The 25446-nt window shown below is 40.9% G+C and overlaps 1 protein-coding gene across 1 annotated transcript; it reads right to left on the bottom strand.

The window, feature by feature from the left end:
* RNF145 (ring finger protein 145) lies at positions 1-24366 on the bottom strand (the record flags this gene model as incomplete). The annotated part of the gene is made up of 9 exons (XM_010084163.1): positions 1-1649; positions 2051-2407; positions 3138-3285; positions 5183-5365; positions 6633-6773; positions 9757-9932; positions 13396-13631; positions 18485-18576; positions 24258-24366. Coding segments are annotated over 9 exons (1886 nt in total), but the record flags the coding sequence as incomplete, so codon positions are not given.
* Between the last annotated feature and the right edge of the window lie 1080 nt (positions 24367-25446).

The raw sequence follows: 25446 nt of genomic DNA, 5'->3' as shown, positions 1-25446 counted from the left end.
AAAATCTTCAAATGTAATTTATTAAGACATTCAGCTATGTCTGTCAGTCTACATCCAAATTTACTACTAAAAATAAAATAGTATCACATTTCACATTAGGAATACTGACTTTGAAAAACACTTGAGTCAAGCCTATCGTATAAATAAGTGACTAATTTCTCTTCATATCAAAATTCACATAAAAAAATTGCCTGCCCCCCTACTCCCACCTATTTCCCCACCCTAGTCCCTAGTTCTACTTGAAGCCATGATGCATGTAAAAATTTAAGTATGGACATGTCCTTGTCAAACAAAAAAGGTGCAAACCTATTAACAGCTTTAAAAGTGGCATTTGCGGAGTCTGATCATACACAATAATGTACTCATTCCCAAAGTGCAAATATCGCCAGAGTTTAATACTGTTTTAATTCAGCTGCATTGAACATTACACAGCACAGTACTGCAAGGCCTCTATCTGTTCCCTAAAACTCATCCCACTTTCCTCCTGCACATGGTGGCAGAGGTCAAAGTGTTCATTAGAGCTTTAGTTTACTTCATGCAGCCCAGACTGTGCCCATTATTAGCAAAAGTTTCATATACATCAAAATATTGAAGACTCTGTCATAAAAGTCAAGAGTCACTATAGATTACATGAATTCAAATGCAATTGCCCCACCAAGAACACCCAAAGCATACACATGACGTATTAAGAGTGCTTCTGTCTTCTAGTACAATCACTGCTGTTATATCTTTGATTTTTGCTTATGTGCCATAAAAAATTTTGTCAGCAACTAAAGCTGCACCTCAGTCAGAGACCAGCAACTCGCTGCATTTAACGCCTCTCGGGTACCCTGGGACACGGCTGTATGCGATACCCTCTTCCTGACCAAAGCAAAAGCTAGCGTTCTGTCCATCTGCCTACAACCTCTCACAGACCTCTCGTTCCTCTTATCCCTCACCTACGTCTTGAAAACACTCGTTTCACTGCAATTTATTTCCAGACATCCTTCCTATGCCCACAGTTCAGAGAGCTTCTGGAGTCATTTCTACTACATCTCACTGGAGTTACCACTACCAAAGCAGCCCACAAAAATCAGCATGGGAGACTACATTTTGACCAGCATTAATAGCTAAACTTCTTTCACAGCTGCGGAAGGACGGGTTTTTCTTCTGAGTCAAACTTGGATCTCCGTAATGCATTTGTTCCCATGTCATCCTCTGTCACCTTAGAGCTGGACACAAACCCCCGGGTCTTGAGAGGGGCACCTCTCTGGGGCTGAAATTAGTTCTGCAGCACAAGCTGCTCCCTGGCTGGCCACACAGGGGCTTGTGTCACTGTCCACATCCTGAGACCCCTCCATCCCCGCAGAGGCCTCCAGGCTGTCCTGTCCATCAGTAGCCTGCCCACTGCTCTCGCTAGGGCTGTCTTTCGCATCTGGCTCACGGTCATGTTCAGCTCCAGGTGGCTCTGCTGCATCTCCAGGTCTGGTATTTTGCTCTGCGCTAGGATTTGGCTGTTGAACTGGCTCTGGTCCCAGTCCTGGTAGCTGTGAAGGGCTCTTAAGTTGGCAGTGGCACAGAGGGCAGGTTTCTTGCACATACAGCCATTTCTTAAGACAACCCGCATGAAAAAAATGGCTACATGGTGTGATTACAGCAGTTTTCATATCCTGAAAGACACAAAAAAAGCAAGATCATATTATTTGCAATCCCATTCCTCTCCTCTCACCCCAGACATCTAATCGGTCCACTAGCCACAGAGCAGACAGGGGCAGTCCACAGGCAACTTAAGAAAATGTTCCTTCCTTCACACCAACAGGCTTCCACATTCAAAAAGAGAAAAAAAAGAAATTTAAACACATCCAAACTATGTCTCTATTCGTAAAAACCTCTATCTGTGACAGCACTGCAAATCAATTTACACGAAGCAGAAAACTGGGTAAATCAAGTAACTTACTGAGCATAACATCACCCATTAAATATAATTCAAGTAACTTATTTTACTAGTTGCAGACTGAACTTGACAATCTAGAGGTATTTAAATTCAAGTCAATCTTTTGACACTTCTTACCTGGTAGCAGATGGCACAGATATCATTGTGCTGCTCCAACTGCTCTTTTGTGGCAACAGGCAGTGATTTGATCTTATTCACAGCATCTCTGCGAAGAAGGAAACTTTTCCACCCCAGCTGGGCCCTCAGCCACACATTGTAATAGGAGTGAATGAAGATGATCACAGAACCCATCACAGTCCATTCACCAAAGATCGTTTCGGAGACACCATACGCCACCACGCAGAGCGCAACGAGGAATTCCAGCAGCCGGTATGTGCCATTCACATAATAAATCACATCGTCCATGTTTTCTACTGGTTCTTTTCTGAACTCCTCCACCATAAACAAAACATAAATGAAGAGTGTCCCAAGCACCTGTAACAGAGTGCAAGACCATGAGCTCAGCATTCAATTCTGAACTGCAGCTTAAGTCACTCAGCACCATCCATAGAGCTCTGTACATGCAATGTTCCCAAATCAGACAGAGGGCAGGCAAGCCCCAAAGTACTAAAATTGTTGCTGAACTTCAAGACAAATAAAAGTCACTCCTTCTTGCAAAGCATTTAAGCTTGTTCCTAAGTACTTCCCCTGTATTTTCCTGAGTCCAGAACACAGCTGAGTTGATTAAACAAAAGTGCTGAGCATCGTGAAGGGCAATTTTATAAATTTAGTAATTAAAAAAAAAGTTAAAACAAATACTCATAGTACAAAACATTTTCTGTATTTACACTACTGTGTTTTGAACATCAAATTGCTTTCCAAGAGCCATAGCTAAGTAACAATACACAAATGAGTCCTCGGGGGCAGGGGAGGTGGGGACACACCCCTTTTACTATGACAGTTATGCTGTCAAAAGCCTTCTGGCTTTACAATTTGAAACAGACTTCCATTCACCCGTGTTCTGAGCCCACCCTAGGAGCTCCTTAGCCTCAGATACAGGCTAAGGATAAAGAAAGAGCTACAGATAAAGAGATTTTTATATCATATCTTGTACTTCTGCCCTTCTATCATCCCTGTTCTTTTCTCATCATGTATTTCCCCTGCAGAGTCACAGGATCACAGTTAACACAAGGCTTCACAGTTACTACAGGGCTAACATTTTTACCTGAAGAGAGGTTAGAATACTGCTGGAGATAATGATCAACAGCCAGAAATCCATGTGGAAAAACTGACAAATCATGTAGGCCATGTACGCAGGGAACACGAGTAAGAACAAACAGAGGCTGACTGCTCGGAAGTGCTTCCACAGACTCCTGCAAACAACACAATAGGTTTTTATTTTTTAAGTCAGATTTGAGTGTCAGAATAAGAATAGGCTGACTGCTGGATGTAGACACATTAGATGTTTGCTCAAGGCTTTAACTTGTTGAAAGGAGTTTCTGTTTCACTTGGGCACAGTCTCATTCCCAGCATGCATGCCTACAACACACACAGTATGAGAAGTTCCCTCTCGCCTGACCTTTCCTGTTTTCAATACAAAGACAAAGATTATAGGCAAAAAATTCACCTACAGTAACTGCCATAATGGGTCAAGTCAGTGGTTAGACAAATTAAGTACCTAAGATGCTGAATGTTTCAGATGAAAGTTAATTGAAATAATAAAAAAAAAAATGCAAGTAACTTTATACATGTTTCAATATAAACAGAGTTCTTCCAGATTATATATTTATTACAGCTCTTCTATGTCTTCTTGATAAGATTCATGGAGCAAAGGTATTTCTTTTCATCACCAGGATGGTGATGAGAGGCATGCCTTCTAAAGGCACCAACTCTGCTGCCTTTAGAAGAGTATTCCCCGATTCAGGGATCACAAAAGGAGAACATTAATCTCCGCCAGTTCTTAGTCTGCTCCTGTCATTTATTTCTTCCTCATCTCCTCCCCAACCTAAACAAACCATTGATCTTTTTACACGAACCCATTTGTGAAGGCTTGCAGAGCATATCCAGTAATTTACTATACTACCTATACATGTTTCTCAGATTGTATTTTAACATCATTTAGTTCTGGAAATGAGGTACAGAAAAAGTTACAGTATTGGGGAGCCAGGACAGCAGCAGAAACTGGGTAATTTAATACAGTCTGAAGAAACATCAGAACGCTACTGTGAGGTCTGGAATTCTGCATCTGTGGGTGAGGGAGAAAGTGAGAGCTGAAGTGGATTTTATCCTGATTCTAGTTGATTTAGAACTGCTTGGGAGATTTGGCAGAGAGAGTTAAAACTCCCTGTCATCACAGACCGCTTGTTTAAGCTGGGCAGATGCTCATATCCTGGCTCTACTCCCTTTCCCTCTGTTACTATATTTGAAGTCACCATTGCTGCAGGCAGAACAGGCTGGCTACATGTAGCCCCTAAGCTAAACAAACTCTCTACACATAAACAAACCTTCTCTTTTATTTCTTCACTTACAGGTTACAGAAAGGGGAGAGACAAACAATTAACAGATTACTGTAAGAACACCAGATACAGCTCTTCAAAACACAAATTAACAACAACCCCACATGATCAAAACATCTGGTACACTAATGCAAGCCTTCCACTTCTTATTTTCTGGCAGTAAACCCTACCATTTTGGGGTCACAGCCTCACAAACAGATTTTACAATATCTAACGCAAGGTCCCTAGAAACTTCCCATCCTCAATAGGTGTCTGAGAGCACTGCATTAGAGGGAAGTCTACCCAACTGCAGAGGAGGTTAAGCAAAACAATTCTGCAAATCCACACAATGGAGTGTGGGTGGGGAGAGTGCAGGCACTGCAGTCCTGGATTTGTTTAACTGAGACCACAGTGCACTGAGTGCTGGGGAAAATTACCACTGAACATTGCTGTACTCAGAGTGGGCATCCAGCAGCTGCACAACAGCATGGTCTTGCACAGGCTGGGTGGACGCAGTCCTGAGTGGGAGCAGGTGACCTAAGTCACCCCTGTTTGCCAGCATACAGCATAGTGAGGAGTATTACTGTGTGCCCTTGAGGGAGTAGGATAGAGAGGGGAAAAAACAGGGAATTTAGACTTGAAATCTGCATACAGAAGAGACCAGACAGGGTAACTTTATAAGCTACTAAAAATCCAAATCAGGCCATCAATTACTAGTTTATCACCTCCTAAAACAGCACCAAGTAGCTTTCAGTTTAGGAAACCAGTGTCTTACTTGTCCCTTGAGGCTCCCAACGCCAAGACAATGGGATCAGCAATTTCCAGCATCGACTGAAGTATGGATGCCACCACAATGAAAAGAATAATACTGAGGAGGAATGCCCGATGAACAACTTGGAGCTCAATCAAACCTGTCTGCACAGCCAGGATCAGGAGTGTGACTCCTTCAGTCATTCCCCTGCAGATCAACACAGTCAAAAGAACAAACAATCACGTCTTTCTGTGTGTCAATGTTGGTTCAAAAATCTATCTCGGGAAATAAGTTGTCTGTTTCTGCCACAACCCTTTAAATGTCACTGGGTTTAGCTTTTACTGATGTCCCTGCTAAGGCTTTAAACAGAGGGGAACGTCTTCAGAAATGCTGAAGTGTTTGGGGTTAGGAACTAGCAGATTCCAGAACCCTGTTCCTGACCAGCAGTGTGTGGGCTACACCCAACCCAGCAGACACCACTCAATGACAAGGTCCTCCCAGCACAAAGCATTTTAAGGACCCAAGTTGTGTCTTAAAAGGAGGAACCCACCAGCCTCAGTGCTGCCTACACAAGCCTGAAGCAGCCCTGCTATGTCTATACCCAGGCACCAGTCAGCACCCCACTTGGTGCCCAGTTTAGGCAAATCAGCAATTTAGCCATTTTTCAGTGTATTCTCTCTGTACCTATACCAAATACAGCCAGCCACTTCTTTTGGCTTGGAAGCTCAGACAATATAATACTTTCAAGGAGCACACTTTAGCACTAGTATGTAACGCAGTCAAAGCACAGACCAGCCAGCCCTGCATGCTTCCCTAAAAGATGCTTTTATATAGACCGCTCCTGGGCAACCCAGGTTTGTGCCATTTTTGCGTCCACATCTTGGAATCCTAAACGTAAAATATTCGTTTGCATATGGTCTGAACCCCTTCTATAGAGTTAAGGGCTGGAATAACTGAGAAAGGTAGTGCCATACCTAGGACCCCAATTTCACATTAGACAAATTGGGACAAGCATTAAGAAAAGGCAGGTTTTACATTTTGGCTATTTCCCATAGTAATTTACAAGTAATCCATACAACACTGTGTTCTAAGCCTCATAGATTAGTAACGTTTCACACATGACTACGGGGTAAATGAGGAAATGGAAATGTGAAGTGTTTGTATTATCCAAGCATGTGAAATTTTTTCCAGTGACTCATGTAAATAAAAGCACCAAGACAATCAAACTGTGCAATTATAAATCCCAACTAACAGCTTTGAATGTTACAGAAATGAACCATCTCCCAAGAGGTCCGTGACAAGCTGTATTTTCACCTCAAATCCTTCAAATGCACACACGGACCATCACAATAGAAGCCTGTCAAGGATATCCAAGAGTTCATAACTCAAAAAAGTACAATGCAACCCATCTATTTCTACATAAATCCCTTTTTGTCTGCTTCTTTTTAGACCCTAGGCACAACGAGGCACTTACCTATTCATAGCAGGATCATTCATGAATGCTCGATAACCCTGCAAGTAAAACTTGCAGAGAGTCAGAACTCCCAAAGCAACAAAGGAGACTGTGAAGACCAAGCCCAGCAGTGAGTATGGAGTGCTACAGCATTCTGCAATACTGGGAGGAGAGAGGGGAAAGGAAACAAAAAGAAAATGTCCGTTAATTAAAAACAATATGATGAGCTCTCCCATCATCTTGTTAACTCTGCAAGCTGGTTTCAAAGTAAAACTGGATCAGTTTAATTAAAATATTAAAAGCTCTGCACAGCAACGGAATCCTCCTATAAGAAGAAAAAGATGAGAGGTACTCTGTTATTTCTTTCCAAGACACAACTTCATCTCAGCTCCCTAGCTAATGATGCCATCAGCTAGGGCTGTGCAGTGGTATTTCTCTGGTCCCTCTCCAGTGCTGTGCCACACGGTGGCACTGTCCAGCTTGCACAGGGCTTTCACAACCAAAAGTCAATTTGACAGCCACAGTGCACTCAGGTTACTTGCTGAAATTTCAGCCAGCTACCAGATACAGAGTTAAATCAGATGGATTCACTAAGGGTCTTCCCACTCCGATCCACAACAGTACAAACAAACATCAAAATTATAAATACCATTGGGAGACTGGGGGCTTTTTGGTAGCATTCACATCAGGTTCAGATAGGCAACACCTGTCTTTCAAACAGCTGAGCCAGAAGCAGCAAAATAAGACAGTGAAGAATATTCTTCCTCAGCAGGCTTCTTCCTCTCTTCTGCTACAGCAGTGAAGTCCCAAAGATTGAGACCCCAGAATACATTTGACGATGCTGAGAACAGCTGTGCTACTTCAGCTCCCTTACCTTAGGGCTGCTCTTCTGCTGACCCTGGCACTGCAATATTTGGAGCAGCCTAAGCCTCAGAGCATACATGGGCTTCTGGAAAGTGATGCTGCCAGAACAAGGGAAGTGCAGTGCACTGTATGCCCCAACAATCAGTAAAGAACCAGCTGTCAGTCAGGGATTATGCATCTGGAAATCCTCATGCATAATCCAAGGCAACACATTGACAACCCCATTCATTAAAAAAAAACCAAAAACTTCACTGGCGCACCAGGATAGGAGACTTGTGAGAGAAATTATGGTGGTCAAAAACATGTCATGCTAATTAACCGACTGAAGAGTGAACTAGTCCAGTGCTCTGACAAAACAAAGGAGTTTTGAGGAAGCATATGCTTCAAAAATAAACAAAGCTTGTCCAAGAGACATTTACTTTGTCTCTTCTAATGACTACTTTAACCGAAAACCTCCTTTGAAAGCAATTCAAAGCAGAAAATGTTGATGTGTTTACATACACTATTTGCAGTGCTTCTGGTAAGCCTTCAAATTCTGCCTACAAAGCCCAGCACGGCTGAGAAAGCTTTTAAATGTTCCTGATGGTCAAGGTAGTAACAAACAATCTTTAAAACAGCTATTTCTGTAAGATATTTGAAGAAAATTTATTTTGAGGCAAAACTAATTGATCAGAAATCAAGAATCTGCCTTTTCTGCCTGATGCCCATCCCATTTTTATCAGAGTAATTTCAGTACCCTTCTTAAACTTGAAGGGCACAGATGCAGAAGTTACTTTCTCTTGTGGAAGAGCACATTTTTTCTTCCATTTTGTTAAGCAGCCAACACCACATTATTCACCAGCCTGACGAGGTATTTCAGCTCCTTCCTAAGAGGTAAGATGTTGTTAGTGGTACTACTCAAGTTTGTGTTTTTAAGATGAATAAATGTTGATTATTTTTTTACTGTGATGGTGTAAACACTGAGAACATTTGCATAGTTTTTCTGTATTTTTGCAGTTGTAGGAAGAACTTCAGAGATCAGGTGGTATTCATTCACTCGTGAACCAAGCCCATGCAAGTCTGCAAAGCAAGCTCCCTGTTTTGCCATGAAGAGGGGAAGTCTAACAATTTCAGTATAGGAATAAACTCAACTTATTTACTAAGAAAAATATACCTTTCCCCATCTCTACTAACTGCTGAATGCACTCCTGTAAAACAAAATTAAAACTGCAGCAGACAGGAACAGCAGGAAAACTTCAGACATCAATGGTTTAGCTGACAACCAGGTAACACAGTCAGTGTTACACGCAATGAAATCTCTGGCATTTCTTCTTAACGATAACTAATTTTGAGAGCTTACACTATGACACCGCAGGCAGATAGACATACACACACAGAGGCATGCAAAAACTGGGCAAATTCAGAAGTCTGATCAGAAAACTGTAGGAATGAGCAAGTGAATGAAACAAGTTGCTACCCAAACAGCAGAACTAATGGCGTACAGTCTCTAAAGGATACGTCATTGTTACCTGCATATTCAGACACTATTGCCTCTTTTCTCCCCATCCCAGTATTACATTAATTTGCCAAACTCACCTTCTGCAACACAGTTCCTCTCTGCCTTACACTCCTGCTCCCTTATGTTGCTGTAATTTCTAAACAACAGCCTGTGAAGGCACATAGGTTCCAGACAGAAGAATCTCTCAAATGTTGCCCTTCTCTCAGTAACAGCACTAACACCAGCCTCTCTCCTTTATCTTACAACCAGTTTTTACACAGCTTTTAGGAATTTGGTCTCTAAGATCTTTACACCTCTGACAAATTAACCACTGGGTACGAAAGTTACTTTGGGAGCTGGGTACTTGAATGAACTCAAGAATGTGTCCCACCCCAGAATGATGAAATGAGACATACAGGGCTCGGAAAGCAATACAATAATAACTAAGATACCAGTTGGACCGAACTTCAGCTGAAAATCTCAGACTTAAAACCAGTTTCTATACTGAAAGCAACTTCTGAACCAACACTCTAATTATAGCTTTTCCCTCATCAAAGGAATATTCTGCTTTCTTTGGGAACTCTCCCACAATTTTACTAATGCTGTCTGTTCTAAATGGGATCCATGCTCTTAAGGACAAGCTTTACAGGGTTTACATACATGGTCACTGCAATACGGACAAATTTTTTTGGCATCCAAATGCAATAAAGCTGATCTACAAATATAGTTTCTAAAAGAGCACACACATTAATTTCACAAGACAATCAAAACAGAAAACCAACTATTTGCAGACTACTTAATTACCTTGTTAAGAAGAGGAAGAGGAGCCTCTCTCTTGAGGCAGGCTGGTCCCGTGTGCTGAAATAGGAATAGATCTGAAGAGCAAATAAGACAAGCCAAAACACCATGAAAAGAACTGGGACGACCAGCTGGTTCCACAGAGACATCCCCAGAGCCAGGAGACCATACACCTCGACCACCTGGGCAAGACAGAGAAAAAACACGGTTTGTTATTGGTTCACAGCACACGTGATTTGATAACAACAATAAAGCCCCAAGGAAGCAGAGGATAATCCACATGGCATTGGCCATCCCCCAGGAAAAGAGAGGGTACACCGATCTACAGTTTGACAAAGGGAGAGCCCAGGTCCAGCACTGAGAGATCACCAGCTGATCCACCGTCTGTCTTGCAGTGGGGACAAGTACCCGACTGCGCAGTGAACTATTAGACCAGCTGAATGTCCCTTCTTGTGAATAACGGGCTTGGAGATGCTGACTGCAGCCTGCTCACAGCCAGAGGGGCGAGAGCACATGCCTCCAATTCATGCACAACCCACTCAGACCTTTTTGCCCAGCTTAGGGCACAGCAATGCTGTTTTCTCTACAGCTACTGCCAAGGCACTGCACACACTGGATACTGAAATATGAGCCACATCACTTCAGTGCAGTAAATCTGCTTTGCTGACCTGGTTTTAAGGAAAAACTTGATACCTCAGACATTTTACATTTAAGTACCTCAAAAAACAAATGTACCAAACTTCTGACTACTCCTAATCCATCAAGTGTTTTGAAATTCATGCTTAAGAGTTATTTCAGAAGATTCTGAAGCTCGAATTACTTCTTTTGTATTGCAGGGACTAAGCTACACTGCAGTCATTTCCAAGAAGCTGGAACTTGATAGAGCTGGACTTAATACAAAAGGTCAAAATGAAACCACTCATAACTACTATTTCCTCATTATCTGCTTCCCACAATGCCATACAATCCGTAACAGCTAGCAAAAATGCTGAAAAAGCTGCCTTAGTCTTTCATGACAAGCATGAGGGTCGTTATGTTTGTGGGACCTGTTGCAGTATCTACTGCGGCTGATTGACAAGCAATATGCTGCTGGCAGGGACACTGTGCCAAGCTCCTGCTTTCAGCTTTGCACACAGACTTGTGAAGAAAGTGCATCTGCCCTCAGGAGACTCCCTCGGCCTCTCCCTTGGCCTGGGACCAACACAAGCAATCCTACACAGCTCCTGGCAGAGTATTCCATCACATCGGAAAAGGGTCACGCTACGCTCATAACGTAGATTCATAACTGTGAGGTATTTCTGGCATCTTCTGCTGCAAGCAGGCAGCCAAGGTTATGGACCTGCTTGGAAATGATACCATTAGCCACAGTCTGAAACACACACACACACGCACAAAAAGCTGCCCTGGCCCACATGTTAGGGTGTCTCCCCCATGGTGCTGCATTCAGGAAACACTCCTGGTGTTTAACATCCCAATATTCACCAAGTTCTGCCACAGATATCAAAACAGCAATCAAATCCAGCCTAAAATAGGGGCAAACTCACAAACACCAGGATGAAGGCATCACTGAAAACTAACAGCTACACAGAGATATAGCAATGGACAGACAAGCAGGAAAACATTTAAGACAAAACAGCAATATCCTCCTCTGGAAGGCATGCTAAGCTTGATTTATAGCGGAGCTGCAGCCAGTTATACAAACACACTGTAAGCCCATGTTTTTTTCTGTTCTGTTTCAGGAACATAGGCAAAGAACAGCAAGCTTTTCAAAAAGCAAAAATCCTGTTTTCCCATATTGCGAATAAAATGCAAAAACCACTCACACACAACTTTTCATGCCAACCCACTCTCTATCACATGCATTTAGAAAAGCAGCATACAACGCTCCGTTATAAATCCAGGGCCACATTATAAAGCTTCTGCCATTTTCTCTGTATGCCCAAGGAAAAAACTTCATGCCCTCTGCATAAAAGTCAGGAGAAAGTGTGATCAGTGTCCAAAGACCACATACAAGGAATATTTTTTCCTCCCAGTTACACCACTGCAATACAGCCTGGCATGGAAAGATTTGAAATACTGGGGAGGGGGTGGGAAGAGACAAGAAATCCTAGAGATGAGGAAACTCGTGCAACAGCTGTATTTAGAATATGTCTGACCAAAGCGGGGGGGGGGGGAAATCAAGAAACAACAACCACTTCCCCCCCCCAAGAATGTATTTGCAATTAAAACATTAACAAGATGAAGTGTTTTACACTAAAGTACCTCACAAAAACCAGATACACGACTCTGAAACCCACATCCAATTTGAATTTGACTTCAGGAAGCTAAACTCTACATGTGTTCATGCACGTGGAAAATGAAGGTGCTGGTTCCAACTTGTTGCAAGTCTTCAAGCTGTACAGAGTTGCAACTGTTTTACCCCAAACATTAACACTAAGTAAACAGTAAGCACGATTTTCCTATTGTCACTGGAAAACCAGGATACTGAAGTTTTGCCAGTTAGCTTTTGAATTAGTTTTTAATCAGCAAATCTACAAGCTGGTTATGGATGAGATCAGACCATGCTAGGCGCTGTACAAGCACAGAAGGATAATCCTGTTCCAAAGAGCAATTACATACAAAATAACTAACCAGACAGTAACGATCAACATGACAGGCTGACACCTTGGCACACCAGACACCTACTGCTGCCAAGTTTTTGTGCACTACAAATACAACAGCAAAGAAGAGCTTTGAAAAGAGCTTTGAAAGAGCTTAACAAGTTAGTTTTCAGGCTGCTTCTGGATGGAAGGGCCGAAGGCAAAAAACTAGTGGCTCAGTTTGAAAAAGTGCAGCAAGTGGTAAGAGTCGAAATAGTGGGTCAAAGTCAAGCAAGCATTAATCTTTTCCTGTTGAAATATATAGAAGGATTCATATACACATATATTTTATTTTTATATAAATAACGTGAGGTGTGCTGTCTCTGTACTATTAACAAAGTGTCTTTTCAACTAAATACATACTAGATGTCAAAGTGCTGACAAAACGGATACGTGTCAGATCAGTCTTCTCTGTTTCTGGTAACTCTTTTGTTAAGAGGTCTCAGCAATGCTGCTGTTCTAAAGAAAATACTGCAGACCTTTCAAATCACTGTCTGCAAGTTACAAATCATTGACTAACTCAGTGACTAGTACAGTCAAAATCAGCTTTAGCATTACTCCAAATTTAATACTACAAATGTTTTTCATACAGAAGGCATTTCTTGAAATGAACAGCTACTACAATTAAACTATGAAGATTACCTTGCTCACTTAATGAGGCTGTAAATAAATTAAATTCTGCCACAATCTTGTCTTTTAGCTTGGATTTGGGAAGGACCAAGTCAAGTCCAAGCAAAGTGGACATGCCCAGTAGCCAGCAGAGTAATTCAGGCTGATGTCTTAACTACTCACCCACACAAGTTATAAGCTACCATAAATTAAAGAAAGAAGATGCTAGGGATAGGAACACATTTGGTTTGCTAAGCATGAGTTAACACACAGTTGCACAGAAGATAGTCAACAGGGTTCTTTATTTATTTCCTGCAAAAACAAAAAAAAAACAAAACCAAAAAAAAAACAAAGGCACAAGCCAAGGAAAATAAAATTGTTACATTCTCTGTCTTACCTGGACAAGCTCTCTGTACGCAGATTTTGCCAAGTTATAGGGCACCAGAAGATTTGATGCCAGAAAGTAGAGAACTTCCAAACCAGTGAAAATCATGGCAAATTTGTTGATGACGACAATGGTTTCCAAAGGGACCAGGCAGAGCCGTGCCAGCAGAGGGAGCATGTGTGCAGAGAAGAGCCAGATCTGTTTTGTTTTCATGACGCAGGAGCAGAGCGTACAGACCACCAGCTGACCTGCAAACGCCACACGGGATTTTATAATCAAGCTGATTATCCCCTTCAGGAAAAACGTATTTTAATATGTTATCTTTCCATAACACAGTTATCAATATCCAGCATATTATGACAGCTCTAAGTAGGACATACCTGTTATGAAACCAGGCTCCTCCACAGCTTTTGCTGGGTCACAAGTTACCACTTTCTAACTACGCAAAGTGCACGCTTTCACTTTACAGATTAGTGAGATGTAAACCCAAAACATATGCAAAATCATACTCAGATTAATATGAAGCCCTGGGAATAAACCACAGAGAGGATAACTGACCAAGTCATCGTCCTTTTTCCTTAACATCCCCAGCTCAGCTTAAATCCCATCAGTATCTGTACACACAGCAGCAGCTTTTCTGAAGCCCAGCTATATTATTTCATCCCAATCTACACAAAAAAAGTAATCAGAGGTCCCAAATGGCTTTTAGAGCGCCAATATTTATACTGTCAAGAGGAATTACTGGCCAAGAACAGCAACAGGAGAACAGCTACATCAGCCGCTGAGACTTCAATAATTTCATAATGCCCTCAGGCAACTGCTACTCAAAATTATCACTGAAGCTTGCAAGTGACAGATAATTAAAAACTTAACAGTTGTCAGGGTCACAAGCACAAGCACATCTCTCCCACACACCCGGAGGTTTGGAAGGTGGTATTTCTAGAGCAGACCACTCCAGTATAACCGCGCTCAGAGTCACTGGAAGCTCTACCCTTGATCTTAGAGGAAATGGAAAGGGGCGAAACGAACAATTCTTAGTCATCATTTTGCAGTACAGAAAAAGTTTACTGGATATTATTTTAAAGCACCTTGTTCACCATCTACATCAGCTTTCATCCGAAAGCCACAACATGTGGTACTAAACCCCAGCGCTTATGTGCTGTTTTGGAGCTACCTCCACTGATGTTTGCATTTCACAACTCTTCCCAAATCCTGGAGTTAGCTTCAGCAAAACACAGAGTAACAAAAATCAATGCGGTTAACATCTCTAGGTCAGCACTAACTCCCTGTGTTCACATAAGCTTACTGACCTTGTAAACCCTTCTGTACGAGTTGGGGAGGGAGGCTGTGAGAGGAGGAATAGCGGTACCAGGGTTTTGCTTTCATTCTGCCTAGCTTCCCTACCTAGGAAAGGACTTCTGCTTTCAAAATAACTGCAACTGAGCTGAAAGCAACCTCTAAATTCTACTACTGAAGCATAGGAATTTCTTCCTCCTTCACACCGTCCTCTTTCAAGTTTAAGTCCTACTGACAATTTGCTAGATGTATTTTGAATTAGCAGATGTCTTTTCAGAACAAGCACCCTTGCTCTCAGCCAGACACTATCAGCACACTGGGTTTTATAAGCCTCAGAGAAAGTTGCTCTACTCATCTTGTTAGAAGTTCAACAGACTCCAGGCTCTGAAGCATTCTCCCTCTGCTTTGTTGTTCTCTGCCCACACACACGTTGCTACAACCCTATTTAAGATACCACCAGCACACTGCTGTGCTGTAATATTCAGGAGCCTGGCACAGTCAGCTTGTGAGGATTTCTGTGACTCCTGGTAACTAAGGCAACCCAGCTTCACACTCAAAGGGATACAAATACCAGCATCCAATATGTTCTTCAGGATTTAATAAGTGTCGTCATCTGACATAAAATACTGTGACATCACGTTAAACAATTCAGTGCTCTTCGGGATGATTCTGGAGCTCTCCAAACATGAAACAGGACCTCTGAGTTCAGTCTCATCTCATCTAACAGCAAAACCTGCTTTCCTCCAACACTCATGTGCCGACTATGCTGGCCATCCCTGCTAAACTCCCTGACACTCCCACCTTTTTCATTTAAACACTGATCAAAAGTTACTTGTCACGGGAAGGAGAGCTGTACACCATCAAAGGAAACACACGGAGCACTTCCTCTGGAGGCCCTGATCTCTTTCCTGAAGTCTGCACCTTGTCAATTCTCAACCCTTTCAGGAAGGCTCTGAAAGTTTCTCCAACAGAGCTTTTAGTGACTGGTACTTCCCATTCTAACCTGGGGTAGCAGCACCTTAGTTCAGGACAGACAATCTCTCTCTGCAGTAGGTCACAGCTTATCTCCAAGTGGGGCTGCTCCCTGTGAGTCACCACACACAACATAGCAGCATCAGTCCGAAGAAATCAGTTTGTACCACATACCACATCATAAAAAGATTTTAACACACTAGCTATCTGCTAAGACCAGCAAATCCAGCTGAATGTTTGCACTCTGTAAACTTAAAATGCTGTGGAGTGAGAACTGCCAGACACAGCTAATGCACCCGACAGCTGGAATCCTCCTGCAGGACACCAGGCTCCTCTGCTAGGGAATGAGGCAATAAGGAAGAAATCTATTGCCTTAAATTCCTGTCCATTCTTTTCCCTTCGCAAAACCTCCACAAATACATTAAACATTGCTGACAGGTAGCCAAAGCCTCCCAGCTCATAAGCTAATGGAAAATGTGCAACAAGAAAGCCTACGTGGTACAGCCTCTGTTTGTAGGGAACTGCCTTTATTTCATTCCCAATTTTAAAAAGCTGGTGTTAACAAATTACCTGGCTACATCATTAACTGTTATTTGAAAACCAGGATATCTTAAAAGTTAATATATAATCCCATTACAGTGCACTAAGAAAAAGCAAGTCTTCCTGGTAGCATTGCTTCCAAAACCACGGAGCTTTGTAACGCTCGCAGCTGACACGCTCATAAAGTGTCACAGTCATCCAAGGGGCAGTCTTCAAAGACATTTATTTCTTCCATCCAGCACTTGGGAACATATTAGTAACCCTAGTCAACAGTCATCAGACTGAATTAGACGCAGGGGAAGAAATTACTACGAGAGCCCATTCAAAAAGCACTAATGAATAGAAGCATTAACAAAGATTAAATTTGGGAAACATCTGGCGTACTGTACATCATCCCCTTAATTCTCACCAGAACTTTTGGGAAGCAGAGCTGTATCAGTAGCACAATTATTACCTCAGTGCCTTCATCCACAGTGCTGCAGCATAACATTCTGGCAGAACATGTAAGAAAAAGATGGAGCAAAGCACCTGTATATTCATTTTGCTGTGAAGATGACACAGTTCAGCGCCGTACACTGAGACACAGCAGATCGCACTGGATAAATACTTTTGTGTGTAACAGATTTGAGAAAGTATTTTGTATTTATACAAAACACTGTCAAGCCTCATAGCCCACTTTCACAGGTGTTCCCCAAAGAAAACCATCTTCCATGAAGACTAAAATTACACTTTCAGGTTAGCTTTAAAAGAGCAGGGGAAATTAATAATGGGGGATTGAGTATGTTAACATACACACATATGCTAGTATAGTCAAGCACCTGCTTCTGAAAAACAGGTACATTAAGAGGACACTTTACTCTGACACCCAGTACAACCCAAAACTGCATTGGATAAAAACAATATGATCTTCTTCTCATTTTTTTTTAATCTATATTAAAACCTGGATGAAGCATAACGGCTTTGACTCTTGTTTTAGTTTCTGTTTAGATGTTACTGAATGACACTGTGCCTCCTGATCTCCTCTTGCCCAGACCCGCCTGCTGCTTTGTGCAGCTTTCTCAGGGATTCTGCTTTATCATGGGATCCTGGCATTGCCCCTTAGAGAGATTCAAAGGACTAATTACAAACATTTTTTCATAGAAACACACTAAAGGCACACAACTAAAAACAACTGAAGTTGTACTTTCGTGTCATTTGACCAGACATAGAAATTCAGAAGAGAGAAGTGATACCTAAAGAAGATTTAATGTCCTTGAAAAATACCAATGTTATTACTATTAAGAAATATTAAAAGCATAGACAAATGACATATTTGAAAATAAAGATGCAGGCAAACAGGAGATGTGTGTGTTCTGGTAGACCTAACATACTGTAAAGAAGTAAACCCATTTAAATCCGCCAGTAGCAGCTGCAAGTAAACAGAAAGCAGCTGAGTTTTGCCAGCAGTATATGGCTGACTAAATCTGTCAATAATCTGAAAATCATAGATCTTAGTGAAAGGAATTAAGGAAGATTTTTCTTCCAAGCTTGTCTCAGGCTTAATTTTAAAATACACATGGTGTATGTGTATTCCAATATCCTCTCAGCAGAACATATGGGATGGTGTAGCAACCTTAACGCTGACGTTATTCTCTTTCAAAGTTCAAAGGGTAAGGGAACAGACTAGAAAGTGGAATTATTCAGGATTGGGATTTATTTGGGATTTTTAGGTGGAGAAGTCATCTCTGCCATTAGTCAAACACAATTTAAATGTAGTTTTAACTTGTTACTCCTTCACTCTAATTAGAAATATCCCTGGGACTCTAAAAAAAAAAAACCAGCCTGTAGTCTCATGCAGAGACCCACAAATCTCTCTCACCATTTTTCTGTAAGAGAATGATAATGCTCATCTATAAAGCAAACAAAGAATAAATACTTGTACAACGCTTTCACTTACAAAAACACTACAAATACACGGTACTATTGAAATTTCCCCAGTACTTTCCACCAAAAGATTATTATAGACAATCCACTTCTGAACCAAGATGTCAGTCTGAGAACACAGGGCAGAGCATGACAAACAGACCTAGAAAATACTTCAAAGCTCCAAGTATGGGAGTATTGGTCAACCAGTGACACAGAAAAAGCGAGGCAGGATACACCTAGCCTCCCATGCCTCTTGCATATTAATAAGAATCACAGCTACTAAAAGTGATAAGAGAAATTCAAAACCAAGAGGTAAAACCTGCACAGGTTTCAATGAAGAGAGTTAGGCAGAGCTCTCTCCTGCATCACAAATATTTAAAGCACTTACCTACTAAAGCAGTCATGAAACGATTCATAGAGAGAGGTTCCAAGTACATTGGCCCTTCATATCCTGATTCCAATTCGCTCCTCACATAATCCCTAAAAAACATGAACCCACAAACTATTAAGATCCATCTGATAAGAGAAGCAGCAATTTATTCATTCCACACATACGTAACTTCCATGTATGTCACAGGCAATTAACTAAATTACAAAAAGCAATATCAACACTACTGTTACAGCAGCCTCGCTGATATAAGGATCCAACTGAGGCATGGCTTAAGAGAGAGAAGTATTATCTGTAATTAGACTCACTGACATAGCTGTAAAAACCCTTTGGGACATCCAAGCTGTTCTTCAGAGCATAGCCTGAAACTGCTTATCGACAAAGCCTCTTAACACCATTCCATTTTTAAGTATCCCTGGTAAGGGTTCTTCTTCCTAACAATAATTTCTTTTCCCACCAGCTTGATGTGCAAAAAAACCAAACCCCCACCCTGCCCCCAACCCAAAAAAAAAAAAAAAAAAAAAAAAAAAAAAAAGAGTTTGACAGAGGTCTTCCAATTTAATGGCCATAGTATTTTGCACCTATCAAAATCCTCGTATTGAATTAAAAAATGTAATAACTGAAAGTTTATTCCTGGGAAACTTGGGCAACCAACTGGATACCCTCAAACAGACAGAACACTACTGTCAGATACAGTAAGATAGTCTGAAAATCTGACAGGATATTTGCAATTTCTCTCAGAAAAGGTTGGCTAAGAGGGTAGGCTCAAGCAATCAAAGAAAAAGGTAAGAACCTGAGGAGACTGAGCATTTTTCTGCTGTTGGTGATCGTCCACCAGCTCTGCCTTCAAGCAGGCTAACGTATGTAACAGCAATATAACTCGTATATGAACTTCACACTTCAAAGCAAGCATTTTGCACTTCCAGAAGGCAATCCTGGAACAGCACAGCAGTAATTCTCCAGCAGCTCCTTACTCCCCTGCCATGAGACAGCAGACAATACTCATGACCCTTTGCATCCAGATCCTCAGCCCCTTTTTGCCTTGCCCTGTGACCCTTCCTTCTCTGTTCCCAGGACAGCTGCTGCTCCACCCCTGTTCTGACACTATCAACTCTGCCATCAGCAGCACAACTAATTCTGTGCTGGTATCTGGCTGATACTGTCCAGTCATTCATGTCTGGCTGCATCATGTCCTGGGAATGCCAGACAGACACTTGATCTGACCCCACACGGAGCTGGCAGAGTCTGTTTGCTCGAGGGGCACAGCACTTCATTTATTAAGCATTTATTTATATCAGTGAGGCAAGCCACGCTTGCTGGGAACAGATGCAGTCAAAGCAAGGCAAACAGTACCGCAAACCACAACCAACACAATAATTGCTCTTTTTATTTCAGGGCAGGAAAAAAAAAAAAATGCAACTCAGTGCTACTGGAAGCATTCACTTCTCCCCGGAAATGTGGAAATGTACCCTACAGCTAGTATTAGCTTGCTACCCCAAGCTGAAGTAGTCACATTTTCATTCGCAAAAAAAAAAAAATCTCTGGAATTCAAGACATAAATCTCAAAGTACTAAAACAAACACTTCAAAGCCTGTTCTTCATAGCTGACAACCCTGCCTACTCACTGCAGCTTTTCAAGTGTCATAGTATATGCGAGGTATGTTGAAATGGGTTCTTTAGACTGTAACCTACAATTAAAAACACATGAGGATTAAAAAGGCACTTAAGCTAACTGATTCTAGATAGAACTTTCCCCCTTTTTATCACAGTATAGCTAAGCATGAGGTTTTTTTCCACCTTCCAACATCCATATGGATGTAATCTTTGGGATAAAGTTGGGTATACTTTTTATTTCACATGAACCTGTAAAAAGCACTTTCTGAAAGCACTAGCAACAAACAGGATAATCCATCAGAGTTACAAAGGGAGAAAAATAACACCATCTACAATATGCTGAAGATGGCTCTTTGTGTTAGCGATATTATGCTTCATCCTCAAATTTAGGGTGAAAACACTATTTCTAAACTGCTAGAAGGAAAGCAGCGAAGACAGTTTTTTCTTTATCTGTTAGGAAACAGGTTACAAAATCACCCAGGATACAAACTGCAGCAAGACGACCTTAGACAACTTAGCTAAGACATAGCAACAAAGCTGCACTTACAGTCACTTTTTCAACACCAAGAACGTGCCTGGAGTTGACCCAAACCCTTTCAAGCCACATTTCTTGCCACTATCCAATTCAGTCACCTGCACAGAGGTCTGTACTTGGCTTCCCTCTTTAAGCAACTCTCATTAATTGAGTTTTAGCCCTACCAGCTTGGAGAAGCAATGTTTTAAGATCTCCTAAATTTTTTAAACAGTATTTGTAGATGATGTCTGAATAAGGAAAGTCAAAGCAATGATTCTCTTATTACCAGCACAAACACAAGGATCTTTTGGCACAGACACCAATCAGAAGATGCCTTGAACAGCTGCAGTGCCATACAAGATGCTGAGAAAAGAGCAAGTGCCTGCACTCAATTTCGATCAATTAGAGCTGTATTAAGCTGCAGCTTTTACATTTGAGAATTGTTCACTTTACTGCAGCAATGTGAGGAAACAAGAATGCTAAAATCATTACTTAGTAGTTAATGAAATGACTGAAACAACATTATTACTTTAGAAAAATAGGATATAAGAATGAAGCTGAGATCAGATTGCCTGGTGTTCATTCTGTGCAGGCATTCCCAGCCTCATTTAATCAACTGCTGGACTGTTAACATATACTCACGGACAGCCATGACTAACATTGCTCTAAAAAGGTAAAGAGATACAATGGTCATGTGTGAAGCACTGTTTGTTACTGAAAGTGCACAAAGGTTTTCTGTTATTAAAGATATGCTGTGTAACTGTCAGACATAAGGCACAGTGGTTATCTGACCTAATTGACTCCTATTGCTGACATTTACTTTGGCTGATTAATCTCCACTGTCAACATCAAACACTCTCCTAGGTTTTAAACGTCTACAGACAGCCTTAAAATTAAGTGTATTTTACGATTATTCATAAGAAACAATTCACTCTCTTACTCCCCCCATCTTCTCATTCTAAGCTCTGCGAGGCTGAACACTTGGAACACAATCGTAACAAAACTGCAAAACATGAAATAAGATGATGATGTAGATTCAGTTTAGCATTAACAGGGTGTTTAATTGCATAATTTCTTTTCTGCATAACTGAATCATTTCTTTTCCCAAGTTTTATTGCTAGAAATGGGGAAAAGAAATTTGATCCTTTTAAGCAAGACATTTGTGCAGCTACATAGAAAATAAAGCCAGCGTCTATTTTCCTTGTCAGCAGCAGCAGAATTTTGGTTTTTTAAAGCTGACTTCTCCTTTTTCCATAAACAGGTGGTGTATTAACTCCACCCAAATTGCCAGGTTAACATGTACATATAAATGTAGCATGTTTTTGGACTCTCCCAAGTGTTCATGAACATTAGGTAAACAATCTTTACACATTAAGGTAATTTTCAGTCTTGCAGAGAAGGAAGTAAACACTTAGGTGACTTGTCAAGGTCACATAGACCTGGAAGTCTGAAGCCAGAGCTTAACTATACAATTCAGATCATCTTATTCCCAGACTTGCAGCTGAACTGCAAGCTATTTCTGGGGTGGAAAAAAAGCTCTGAAAGCTGAAATCTTTCAACAGCTCAGAATTTCCAGGACACTGCAGAGTCACAAGTGCCAGCTGATTCTGGTCTTGTTCTATAATTTGCATTAACCAAACTGGCCTCAATATGAGACCTCTTCATCTGTCTCAAATAGCTTCCCAACTGGCAGTGCATGCAAGCAATTCCCTGGAAGTTTTCATCTCTAAGCAGAATTTTTAACACTCAGGAACAGTTTGTACATGTGACTACTGTATGTCTTCTTAGGATCAGTAAAACAGAAATATTTTACTATGCTAAACAGAAACATCAGTTGGAATTGGCTATAATATTTTGTCAATAAAAGGAATAGCACCATTAACATTATATCTGTGTTACAGTTTATTATTTTCAATGTGAAAATTAAGGAGATACAAAAATTCTTTTGAAAAGCTAATGCAAGTGTCACTCCCCACATTACACAAAGGCTGCTGCTGAGAACCCCTTGCACAGCGCTTCCTTCCAAACCAAGTCAGTCTCATATCCAGGGAGTGGATAAGCTCACTCAAAATTGTTAGCAACTACATTTGCTTTACAAAGTAGCTAGGGAATACTACTGGACTATTTGAATCCAAGACATCTTTTAATTAAATATATTTTTTGTGCCAGTTGATGCAAGATTTAATTAAAGTTTTTATTATCTCACTCTAGAAGCATCAAATAGAGAAAGCTTAGTACGAATATGCCAAACAGTCCAAGCAATAGTTACCAACGAATCCTGCAGTCTCAAACCTCTCAAAGCAACAGAAGTCACAATTCACATTACACAGAAACACAAACAAAACAGGTATTAAAATCAAACACAGTACTGTCCCTTAATGTATCAACCAAAATCCACACCACCTCTCTTTCTTTTAAAAAATTTCCAGAATGGCATAAAGATCTCTAGCTGTAAATGTTCTGGACCAAAGCCCTGTAGCTCACAGGTATTTGTTACTAGCTTCATTATTATTTCAACACAGGTTCTTAAATAATGTTTAGGTTGCTTTTTCTAATAAGTAAGACTTCAACCCTATGAGAAATACCCACAAATTCTATCTATAAAAACTCAGGACTCCCCTGAGGATGATAAAAAAACCCTCTTTTTCTTCCTACCCAGGAAATAAGAGGCCATAATTCCTCTCTTGCACCTTCATCTATTTAGGAAATCATTAACTGCAACTCTGACAGCCACAACAGCAACATGTCAAGTCACCACAAAACCTTCGTTACCACTCCCCTGAACTGCAACATACCGAGTAAGAGATATTTCAGCAAATGCTTTGGAACAACAATTTTGAGGCAGAAATAACAAACCTATTATTTCACTTAAATCAATCAAAAGCACATTTTTAAATGTTTCCCATCAGCAGGCATCAAAATAAATCAGGCCCTAGTCTGTATCTTCAAAATTTCCCATGTAAAGCCATTAATGCGATGGCATTGTCTTCAGTTCCAATTAAATATCTTGTTAGTATTGAGAGTTTACATTGGCTTTCAACAGCTTTAGCTGGAGCCAAATGAACGAGGATGGCTGACTTTGTCTCACTGACTCAGTTCTCCAGCCTCTTGATCTCCATTTTAGATCCAAAATGCCTTTCTTTTTGTTTTAATTGTAAAATATATTACACAAACAAATACTAATTTAAGAATAAATTCCCCTATTACTCTACTTTTACCATCGTCCAGATCTCTATTTCCTTTCATCCTGGCTGCCAGGAAACTAGAAGCAGCGTCCTGTCTGCTTTGTAGAATGCTCCAGTGTTGAAAGCATGTTAGCTGAACTATTTATTGAGTAACTCCGATCACTGCATCAGAGGCCACATCTAGTCTTGTGGTAAGTGTTTTCTCTCCTCAGATTAATGGACATTACACCCCACAGAAATGTAGCTCAAAATTCCTTTTAAGTCAATGAAAATGCACTAGAACTGCCCAACTGCATATTTAACTCTGCAAACTTTTCCAAGACAAAGAACAGCAAGACACATTTAGGTGTCTGGCATAGAAAAAAGGCCTCTACAAAACCAGACCTGTCCCATTTGTATCAGATATTAACAAAGTATCATTTTTCTAATTCCCAAGCCAAATTAACCCATTTATTCTTACCTGGAAATTTGGTGCCCAGCATAAAGCAGCAATGCAGTCAAAAAGTACAGGTAAAGCTGAACCAGGTGTTGTCTTGGTAAAGTCAGGAGCACAACACTTAAGATGTAACCTGTAACAAAAAGCAGAGGTTGAAATTATAAAAAATACTATCTAATCCCAAATTTCTTAATATTAATTAACACTCAGGTTTTTCAGATCTTTTTAACTGCCTGTTTTAATCTGGTTTTAAAATACATGTACATAAATCTTCCTCTCATCAAAATAAGAAGTACACAAAAAACCTGCCACTTTTTTTTTTTTCCCCCCCCTCACAAACAGAAATAGCTCTACCAGCTTCTGGAAGATTACATCTAGATGTCAAGAAGTGGACTGGATCCACAGTATTTTAACAACGCTTAGTTAACATAATGTATGTATCAAAAGGGAAAACAGACCTAAGCCTCCCTCTTCTTTCAAGTGAAAGCAAGCTTCAGTGTTTCAGGGAAAAAAGCCTATCCATCCAACAAACTCAGTCCATTGACATTAAAAATCCTTTTCTTCAAGCAAAGGACACAGAACACCTTTCCACGCTGATTAGCATTACACATTTTAATTCTTCCACTATATCTTCATGGATTAAAGACACTTTGCATGCCCATAATTTGGGATGGGGACACACAGGCTGTTCTCTGTCCTAGCAATATTAAAGCACATTCAGGTCAAGGACAAGGCTCAGCACAGCCCAGGATTTGTGGCATTCACACTGGCAGTTCCTTCACCTCTTGTTAGCATTCAGTAAGACTGAGGAAGAAGATCCGATGCAGGTACAGCTTTACTCTGCAAGACCGTAGCCTGGGCGCTCAGCAGACTCTCCAACAAGCAGAACACTTATCTTTTTTTTTTCACACCTACTCTCATTTGGATACTTAAATAAAGTCCACTGGGTGGGACATCCTCTTCTCTTTCCCAGACAGGCTGCAGGTCAAAAACCCAGCACGTGGTACCCTTACTAATCTTTATTTCTGAGCTCTCCATCACGATGCAGTGCACTTCTGAAGGTCAGCTTAAGTGCCTGGCACCAAAATCCATTCAGGAAAAACAAAACAAAACAAACACAGCAGCAGCTAACAACTTCCCCCCAGCTAAGAACAAAACACTGTAGAACAACTTATCCTGACACTTACAGCTATAATAGTCACATTACATTTAA

Source organism: Pterocles gutturalis, unplaced genomic scaffold (assembly GCF_000699245.1).
Source record: "Pterocles gutturalis isolate BGI_N339 unplaced genomic scaffold, ASM69924v1 scaffold28445, whole genome shotgun sequence".
NCBI lineage: Eukaryota > Metazoa > Chordata > Aves > Pterocliformes > Pteroclidae > Pterocles > Pterocles gutturalis.
Note: the sequence above shows the minus strand (reverse complement) of the source record. Positions and strands in the feature narration are given on the sequence as shown.